Source organism: Platalea leucorodia (genome assembly GCF_965183815.1).
Source record: "Platalea leucorodia genome assembly, chromosome: 6".
Taxonomy (NCBI): Eukaryota; Metazoa; Chordata; class Aves; order Pelecaniformes; family Threskiornithidae; genus Platalea; species Platalea leucorodia.
Window position 1 is genome coordinate 86,682,302 of NC_138828.1, and position 9,536 is coordinate 86,691,837.

General features: G+C 73.8%; 1 protein-coding gene across 1 annotated transcript; it reads right to left on the reverse strand.

The window, feature by feature from the left end:
• Positions 1 to 418: 418 nt before the first annotated feature.
• Positions 419 to 4,586, reverse strand: LBX2 (ladybird homeobox 2; the record flags this gene model as incomplete). Its single annotated transcript, XM_082316507.1, has 2 exons — positions 419 to 825; positions 4,256 to 4,586. 2 exons carry the CDS (start codon positions 4,584 to 4,586, stop codon positions 419 to 421), a joined length of 738 nt encoding a protein of 245 aa, XP_082172633.1.
• Between the last annotated feature and the right edge of the window lie 4,950 nt (positions 4,587 to 9,536).

The following is a 9,536-nucleotide window of genomic DNA, read 5'->3' on the forward strand; positions in this document are numbered from 1 at the left end:
GGCGATGGGCGCACGGGGGCCGGGGGTCTCCGGAGCGGAGCATCCCCGCGGTGCGCGGCCACGGGCCGGGGGTGACCGTCCGTCTGTCCGCCCGTCCGCCCGTCCCGCCGGCAGAGCCCCTCCGCGCTCCTTAGCAAGGGGTCGCCTTTATTCCAAATATTTACAGCCGGGCGGGCCGGGCCCCCCTGCCCCCGGGGCCGCGGACGGGCCGGCGGGACAGCCACGATAGAAAATAAAATAAAAAAAAACAAAAGGAGAGGAAAGGAAAGGAAAGGAAAGGAAAGACGGACAAAACAAAACAAAACAAAGCGAAAAATTGCACCAATTCCCCCCGGGGCGCGGGCAGCGCGGCCGCCCCGTCCAGCCCGGGGCTCGGTCAGTCTCGGTGCCGGCCCGGGACCCCCCGGGCTCCCCCGCCTCAGTCCCCCACGTCGATCTCCTCCTCCGAGAGCTCGGCGGGCGGCGGCGGCGGCGCGGGGCCGGGCGCGGGGCCGGTACCGGTACCGGGGGGCCGGGGGGGGTCGGGCAGCGCCGCCAGCTGCTGGAGGGCGGCGGGGGGCAGCGCCTGCAGCGAGGCCACGTCGGCCCGCAGCTCCTCCAGGTCCCGCTTGAGCTTGGCCCGGCGGTTCTGGAACCAGGTGATGACCTGGGCCGTGCTGAGCGCCAGCCGCGCCGCCAGCTGGTCCCGGTCCGCCGGGGAGAGGTACTTCTGCCGCAGGAACCGCTGCTCCAGCTCGAAGATCTGCTGGTTGGTGAAGGCCGTCCGCGACTTGCGCCGCTTCTTGCAGGCCGGGCGCTGCCCCAGGGCGCCCAGCGGCTCCCGACCTGCGGGGACAGCGGGCTCAGTGCGCCGGCACCGGCACCGGCACCGGCACCGGCACCGGTATCGGGACCGGCACCGGCACCGGCACCGGTATCGGCATCGGCACCGGCATCTGCAGGGCACCGGCGTCGGCATCTGCAGGGCACCGGTATCGGCACCGGCACCGCGCCGCCGTGCCGCGCTGAGCCGAGCTTGGCTGAGCCCAGCCGCGCTGAGCCCGGCGCTGCCCCGCCACCCCCCGCCGCTCGGCGCCGACCCCTTCCCGGCTGGGAAAGGCCGAACCCGCTCGAACCGAGCCCAGCCGGGCCGAGCTGGGCCGCGCCGAGCCCAGCCGAGCCGAGCTGAGCCGCGCCGAGCCCAGCCGAGCCCGGCCGAGCCGAGCTGAGCCGCGCCGAGCCCGGCCGAGCCGAGCTGAGCCGCGCCGAGCCGAGCTGAGCCGAGCTGAGCCGAGCCCAGCCGAGCCGAGCTGAGCCGCGCCGAGCCCAGCCGAGCCGAGCTGAACCGCGCCGAGCCGAGCTGAGCCGAGCTGAGCCGCGCCGAGCTGAGCCGCGCCGAGCTGAGCCGCGCCGAGCTGAGCCGAGCCGAGCTGAGCCGCGCCGAGCTGAGCCGAGCTGAGCCGAGCCGAGCTGAGCCGTGCCGAGCCGGCCCCCTCAGCCGCGCAAACCAAACCGAGCCCCGGCCCTGCCCGCGGCGCCGCCCGGGCCCGGTGCCGCCGCCGGGTCCCCGGTGCCGGGAGCCGAGAGCCGCTCCTGCCCGGCCCCGGTCCCGCCGGAGCCGCCGCCCGCTGCGGCGCGGGGCCGAGCCCACCCGTGTCCCGCCGGCGGTCCCGGGGCTCCGGTCCGGCCCCTCCGCGCCGGCCGCTCGCCCCGACCCCGGCTCGGTCCGGGAGCCCGGCCCGCTGCCGCGGGGCCCGCACGGCGCCGGCAGCCGGTAGCGGAGCCCCGGGAGCCCCGGGCGGCGGGGCCGGCCCGGCAGCACGAAGCGCGGAGCCCGCCCGTGCTTTCGCTCAGCCCTTTCCAGCAGCCCCGGTGCCGGCGGCCCCGGCTCCGTGCGGCTCCCGCGGGGCCCGGGCCCCGCCGCCGCTCCCGGCACGGCCGCGCCGAGGCCCCGATCCGGCCGCGCTCCGCCGCTGCTGCCGGCGGAGGAGGGGGGGAACCGGATCGCGTCCGCCCGCGGCGTCGGTAACGGCTCCGCGCCGGCCGCAGGGTCCCGGTCCCGCTGCCCGCCGGGGGCCGCAGTGGCCCCGGGCTGTCCCGGCTCTGTCCGTAGGTCCGTCCGGGTAACGGGGCTTTGCCTCGGTCACGGAACCCCGATCGCTCCCGTTTCTGTCCGTCTGTCCGTCGGGGCAAGGAGGTTTGGTTTTCGTTTATCACGGGAGCCCTGCTCTGCCCGGCCGCGTCCGTCTGTCCCGCCGGGAAGCGGGGTTTTACCTCAATTACGGGGCTCTCGATCTGTCCTCTTTCTGTCCGTCTGTCCCGCCGGGTAGCAGGGTTTTACCTTAATTACGGGAACGTCAATCTGTCCTCTTTCTGTCCGTCTGTCCGCGGGTCCCGGTTCATTTCGCCGTCAGCCGCGGGCCCCGGAATTATTTTTTGCTGTTAATTACGAGAGCCCCGCTGCGCCCGGCCGCGTCCGTCTGTCCGTCCGGGTAGCGGGGTTTTACCTCTATGCCGGGAGCCCTGCTCTGTCCCGTCTCTGTCCGTCTGTCCGTCTGGGTAACGGGGTTTTACCTCCATGCCGGGAGCCCCGCTCTGTCCCGTCTCTGTCCGTCTGTCCGGCCGGGTAAGGGGATTTTTTCGTTTACCGCGGGAGCCGCGCTCCGCCATGTCCGTTCGTCCGGCCGGGCAACGGCTCTTTTCGTTAATTACAGCAGCCCGGCTCTGCCCGTCCCTGTCCGTCTGTCCGCCCGGGTAACGGGTTTTTACCTTAATTCCGGGAGCCCCGCTCTGTCCCCTGGCTGTCCGTCTGTCCGGCCGTGCAACGGCTTCTTTTCGTTAATTACAGGAGCGCCGATCCGCCCGGCCGTGTCCGTCTGTCTGGCCGGGCAAGGGTTTTTTCTTTTCGTTAATCACGGGAGCTCGCTCTGTCCGCCCGTGGCCGTCTGTCCGTCCGGCCGGGGGGGTCGTTAATTACCGGTCGTTAAATCCCTCCCTCCCCGGCCGCGAAGGGATTTTTTTTTTTTTTCGTTGATCACGGGAGCCCGGCTTTGCCCGTGTCCGTCTGTCCGGCGGGGCAAGGGTTCTTTCGTTAACGGCGGGCGCCGCGCTCTGCCCACCCGTGTCCGTCTGTCCGGCCGGGGAACGGATTGGGTTTTTTTCGTTAATTATGGGAACGCCGCTCTGCCCGTCCCTGTCCGTGTGTCCGGCCCCGTAACGTTGTTTTTTTTGTTTCGTTAAACCACAGGAGCCCCGGTCTGTCCGTCCGAGTCCGTCTGTCCGTCCCGCTAACGGGTTTTCGTTAACGGCGGGAGCCCCGCTCTGTCTGTCCGTGCGTCCGTCCGTGTGAGGGATTTTTCGTTCAGCGGCCGCCGCGCTCCGCCCGCCGGTGTCCGTCCGTCTGTCCGTTCGATGGAGGATTTTTGTCTCGGCGGGCTGCCGGGTCCCGGTTGCCGCTCGGTCCGTCGGTCCGTCCGCCCGCCCTCACGGCGGGCTTCCCCGCCGGGGCTGAGCCGGGGACCGGCGGGGCCGGTTCCTTCCCGCGGGGACGGCGACCCGCCGGGTCTGCCGGGCCCGGTGCCCCGGGGAGCGGCCGCCGGTCCCGCGGGCAGCGGCCGTGAGCGGGGAGCGGCGGCCCGGCCCCGCCGGTAACGGGTTTCTGCCGGAGAAGCGAGGCCCGGCCGCAGCCGCCGTCCCCGCCGGAGGAGCCCGCGGTCGGTAACGGGTTTTCGTTGCCGACGGGACCGATCGGCCGCTCTGCCCCGGCGCTCGGTCACGGTCACGGCTCGGCGGGGCCGGGTGCCGCCGCTCCGCCGCGGGGCCGATCCGCCGCCCGCTACCGCGGCTACCGGTGGAGCCGCCGGGGCCGGCCCGGCCGGTCCTCCCGGAGCTCCGCTCTCAGCCCACCCGCCGCCGCGGAGCGGGCTCGGCAGGGGCTCGCTCGGGCTCCCGGTGCCCGGCTCCGGGCCTCTCCCTCCCCGCGGGCCGCGGCCGCCGGTGCGGCTCCGGGGCGCGGTGCCGGGGCTGCCCCGACCGGGCCGCCGTGTCCCCGGGCGAGCACCGGCCCCTTCCCGGCTCTCTCGGCCCCTCCGGGACACGACGGAAACTCACCGGGGCCGCGCCGGGCTGGGGGCGAGGAGAGACCCGGCCCCGCCACGGGCCCGGCGGCGGCGCAGCCCCGGCCCCCCCCCCCCCCCCCCCGCCGGCCCCGGCCCCGGCCCCGGCACCTGCCCGCTCCCCGCCCCCGCTGCCGGCGGAGCCCCCCCCGCCCCGGTACCTTCGGCCGCCTGCAGCACGCCCAGCTCCAGCCCCTGGAAGGTTTTGCTGGCGAGCTCCTCCAGCGCGCAGAGCGGCGAGGACGGGGCGCAGCCGCCGCCGCGGGGCCCCGCCGCCTTCTCGGGGAGCCGGGCGGGGGGCGCGGCGGGGCCGGGGCCGGGGGGGCTCCCGCCGCGGGGCCGCCCCAGGATGTCCTCGATGCCGAAGGGGGTCAGCGGCTTGTTGGAGTTGGCGGGCGGCGGGAGCTGGTCCAGGGCGCTCCGCCGGCGGCCGCCGCCGCCCGGGGGGTGCAGCGGGGGGGAACCGGCCGCCGCCTCCCGCGCCGAGGTCATGGCGCGTCCCCGCTCCCGCACCGGGGCCGCCTCAGCACCGCGCCCGCCTCATCCCGCCGGGCTTCCCCCCCCCCTTCTCGCCGCCGCCGTCCCGCCCGCGCATCCAGCCGCGGCCGCACTTAAACCCCGCGGGCGCAGCCCGCCCCCTCGGCGGGGGCCCGGCGGCGGCGGCGGCGGCGGCGGGGAGCGCTCGGCCTCCCGGCGCCGGGAGCCGCTCGGCGGGGCTGGGCAGCTCCGCGCCCGCCGCCGCTCCCCCCCCCCCCCCACCCTCCGCCGCCCCGGTGCCGCAGCCTTAAAGACCCGGGGCCGGGGCGGCAAATTGGGCACCGGGAGGAGGAGGAGGAGCCACCGACGGGGGGGCGGGGGGGGGGCACCGCTCCCTCTCCGCTACCGGGGCGCGGAGGGGCGCAGCGATTTTAATCCCCTTGCACGGCGATTTTAGCCCCCCGGGGGGGCGGCCGGTGGGTGCCCGCTGCCCCCCCCCCCGCCATCCTCAGCGGGGCTTTTACCGTCGCAAAAAATTTATTAGCTCCCCTGCTCTAAAATGCCCCATAAAAGCGCAGGGGCCGCCGCGTCTGGGAGTGATTAGGCCGCTTCGGGTGGGTTTTGGGTTTCAGAGCGCGGCCCGGCCATAAATTCCCCCCCCTCCACACACACACACGCTCTCCCCGCTGCCCTCCCCGGTACAAATAGCTCCGGGATCCCGACCGCTCGTAAAAAGCCCGGGGACGCCCGCACACGCAGGTGAGCCCCAGCTGCCGACACCGGGTCCGTATCCTCCGGCGGGATCGGGACCGGGGGATGCCGAATCGCCCCGGAGGGGCGATTCGGCATCCCCCGGTCCCGATCCCGCCCAGTGCCCCCCATGGGTCTGCTGCTGGGATGCTCTAGGCCCGGTGACGGTGACGATGAGGAGGGCGCAGGGGTCATGGCGGTAATGAGAGAAAATGAACCTGGGGGGGGGGGGCGGTGGGAGAGCCGTGCCGGGCTGGGGGGAGCAGGTGCAGGGGGACCCGGCAGCGCCGATGCCGGGAGGGGTTGGGGGCTTCCAATCTTGCTGACAAAGGCAGAACGCGATCCCCCGGCTGGAAATTGGAGTTAGATAAATTCAACCTTGAAATTTCCCAGCAGCCGGAGCAATTAAACGCCGGAGCGGGCGGCAGGCGGGGGCGGGGAGGGGGCTTCGGCAGCCTGGGATCGAACCGATTTGGGAGAGGTTCACAGGCTGCTCCCGGGAAGGGCCCCGGCGTGGTGCTGCCGGACGGGCCCCGCTCCCACGGGTGCACAGGGCCCCTCGCCCGCTGGCGTGCGGGGCGCGGCAGGCCGACGCGGCGGCGTTTGCACGGCTGCCTCGCACGCGGCTTTTGTCCTCTCCGGAGGGCGGCAACACGGCGCGGGGAGGCGAGGGGAGCCGGTGGAGCTGCCGCTGCTGCACGTGCTGCCGGCTTGCCGGGTGACGGTGCCTGTCCTGGGGTGCCGGTGAGCCGCGTCCCCTGCTCCCGCCCCGGCTGCTGGCCCCACGGGGGCTGCCGGTGGACTCGGGCTCAGCCGGGGCCTGTGAGCTGCGGTCCCCCCCAACAGCACCGTGCCGGACACGAGGGCACCGTGCCGGACACGAGGCCTCGGGCGCGCAGCGGGCGGGGGGGAAGGGGCACAGCCCTGGCGCCCTGCGCTGGCTCGCAGCCGATGCCCCGTGAACGCGCACCGGGAAATTGCCGCTCAAGCTGATTCCTTGTTCTCGCCTGCTCGGGGCTCGCAGCCGCTCGGCCCCGTGGAGCAAAGCCCCCCTGCAACTCCAGCTGCTCAGGGACCGCAGGGACCGCTGCTGCCGAGTCCTGGGCTGGCAGCGCCCGCAGTGCTCCAGGCAGGCTGGGCCCTGGGCACCGGGCAGGGCAGGCAGGAGCTGGGCTGGGCCCCGGGGGGTCTCCTGCTGCGGTGCTCACCCCGATGGGGTGCGACGTCCCCCCTGCCCATCGCTCCGCAGCGGCTGGGGCGAATCCCCTGCCCAGCAGCCAGGAGCCCAGGGATGCTCCCGGCGAGCAGTGCCGCCACCTCCTTCCCTCCTTCACCCCCCACTCGTGCCCTGTGAGCTGCCCACGCTGCGGGCAGGGTGAGGGCAGGGGCACGGGCACAGGCGTGCAGCACAGACGTGCCACGTTGCCATCGCCGGGGCAGGCCTGCCGCCCCCTCCCCGCTCGCCGCCCCGGCCGCCCCCCGGCCCCGGCGCAGGGTGAGCCTCGGGCCCCGGCTCGCCGCCAGGCGAGGGAAGCGCCAGCTCCAGCTGCCGGGAACACAGGATGGGAAACGCTTTTCACCCCAAAGCAGGACACAGTGGAAAACAAAAAGAGACCTCTGAATTTTTGCAGGAACATTGGAGTTTCCTGCGGAGCGGGACAGAGCGCCCTGCGCTGGCCGGGCGCCCGCAGCCGGCGGGGACGGTGACGGGCACGGCTGCTTGGATGGAGCCGGGGGCACCACGGGGCAGTGCACCCCCCAGCATGGCCCCCGCCTCGGCTCCCACGCCTCCGTCCCGCTGGGGCTCAGGTCCCCTGGGGGTCCCTGGGGGTCGGGGACGGCGTGCAAGGCCTGAGCCCTCGGCCCCCAGCCGGGGCACACGGCAGCGCCCGGCTGCGCTGGGGCACGAGGGTGTATGCGCTCTGGAGACCGTCCGTGCCAGGGCCGGGGCTGCCCTGTCCCCCCGCTCAGGACACCCCATCTCGGGGGCACCCAGGGCTCCAAGCACCGGCAGCTCCGCGTGCCCCAGCTCAGAGGCACCCATGTCGGGGGGCACCCGGGGCCGCCCCGCGCCGCGCTGGGGTGCCTGTGCCGCACCAGCAACTCCCCGTGCCAGGGTAACGCGATTAGGGGCGGGAGGCGGTGGCTCAGCCCGCTAATATGCTTATGCCCCGGCACCGCGCTCTGCCCCTGATCTATTATTTAGTGGATCCATTTCAATAACGCGGCTCCGTGCCGAAGCGCCTGGCGGTAACTCGATTAGGGGCGCTCCCAGCCCCGCGCCGGAGCCGGCGCGGCAGAGCAGTTTGCACATGGAAATTGCTTGCAAATTAATTTTCCTTTAATAAGGGGAATAGCTCGGTGCAAAATTAAACTGTCGGCAGCGGAGACAAGCAGGGCATCACCGGGGGAGCCGCCGGCAGCGCCATGCCCCGCACCAGGGGAGGAGACCCGGCCAATTATTGGCAATAAATCCTGACCTTGCTCGCGGGCCGGTGGCCGCGGGTGAAGCCACGACTAATGGGATTACACCTCGCCCCGGTAAATGGGGATTAATGTGCCGGGAGCTGGGGGACGCCGGGGATCCCCCGCCAGGGGCTGTTGGCAAATGATCTATTCATTAATACGCGCCAACCCGGCACACGCGCCGGAGTGGGGCTGACCTCGGCTTCATTACGCAGCGAGCACGGAGGGGAGCGGTGGCGGGGACGGGGACAGGGACGGGGACAGGGACAGGGATAGGGATGGCCCGGGGCGAGGAGCGCTGGGGCCTCGTCCCCCCCGGGAGCACAAGACACGTGGGGCCCAACGCACGTCCCGGCTGCTCCCACACGCGTGTGCCGGTGCCGGTGCCGGTGCAGCCCGTGTGCCTGGTCTGCGCGTGGGCGCACAACCACCTCCCCGGCAGACGCCCCGCAGCTGCGTGTGGGCACAGCCGTGCGCGGGCACAGCCGTGCGCAGGTGTGCGGCGGCCACGTGCGGAGGCACTCGCGGAGCACCAAGATGCCGGCTCACGGGCAGAGCTGCCCCATACGTGTGCAGGCACACGCACACGCGTGGCGGCAGACGTGCCATTGCCAGGGACCGGCCGGGCTGGGGACGGGAGCGGGACGCTGCTGTGCGCGGGGGAAGTGGCGTGCCGAGGTCAGGGGGTCCCGCCGGCCTCGGACCCAGCTGCTGCTCCCCCCCGGCGACCCCCTCCCCGCTCTGGGGCCTCCATATGGGCCTGGGCCAAACCCCAGCCAAATGGGCTGGGGGGGGGGGGTTGCATTTCAAAGCCTCCGGCTGGAGCAAACGCCGCTGCCCCCCCGCCGGGCTGCCGCCCGCCTGCGCCCCCTGACCCCGGCACGGCAGCGCGGGTGGGGACAGTCCTGTCCCCCTCCCCATGGGTGATGGGGACGGCCCTGCGGATCTGCCAGGAGCCGTGGGGCAGGAGGTGGGGACCCTCTGGTGAGGGGCCAGTGCCAGGCGGCCCCACGCTGGGACCCCCGCAGGGGTCAGGTCCCTCCCGGGGCCGATCCGGGGCTCGTGGCTGTGCCGGCCGGGGGAGAGGGGCTGCAGGGGGGATGCGCCGGGCGGGAGCGGGCTGGGGCAGTGGGTCGTGGGAAACCCGTCCCGCCGTGGGGCAGAGCCATTGTGTGGGGCCACGTGCCCGCTGCCCGCGAAGGCAGGGGGGCTATTTGTGACGGGGCAGGCAGGAAGCGGGCAGGCAGCACCGTCTCACCGCGGCCGCTTCCTTCCCCGCGCCGCAAATAGCCGGGACGGGGCGGCCGGCGGAGGCGGCCAGAGCAGGGGCTGCGTGGGGTGGGGGACGCCGAGGGCCCGCTCTCCTCTGCCGCCCCCGGCAGCCCCCAGCCCGAGGTGCCAGCGGGTGCAGGCACGGCATGGGGAGCGGGTGCTGCCGGAGACCCTGGCCTGCTCTCCCTGGGCACAGCTGGAGCAGGGTGGGGGGCTCCGGCCGTGGTCCGAGGGGTGCCTGCGTGTGGGGCACCCTGGCTCCTGTCCCCCCCGATGGCCCCATGGCGCCAGGACCCCCGGGGAAACCCAGCCGCCATGGGGAGCGGGCACCCCCCGGGGCTGGGAGGGTGGGCACGGGGTGGCGGGGTGCGGCGGCGGGGCCGGCGCGGCGATGCGGCCATGAGGATTCAATTAGGGCGCGAGCGCGGGGGGCTCGGCTCGGCCCCGCGCCGGGCAGCGCGGTGAGGAAATGGCTCG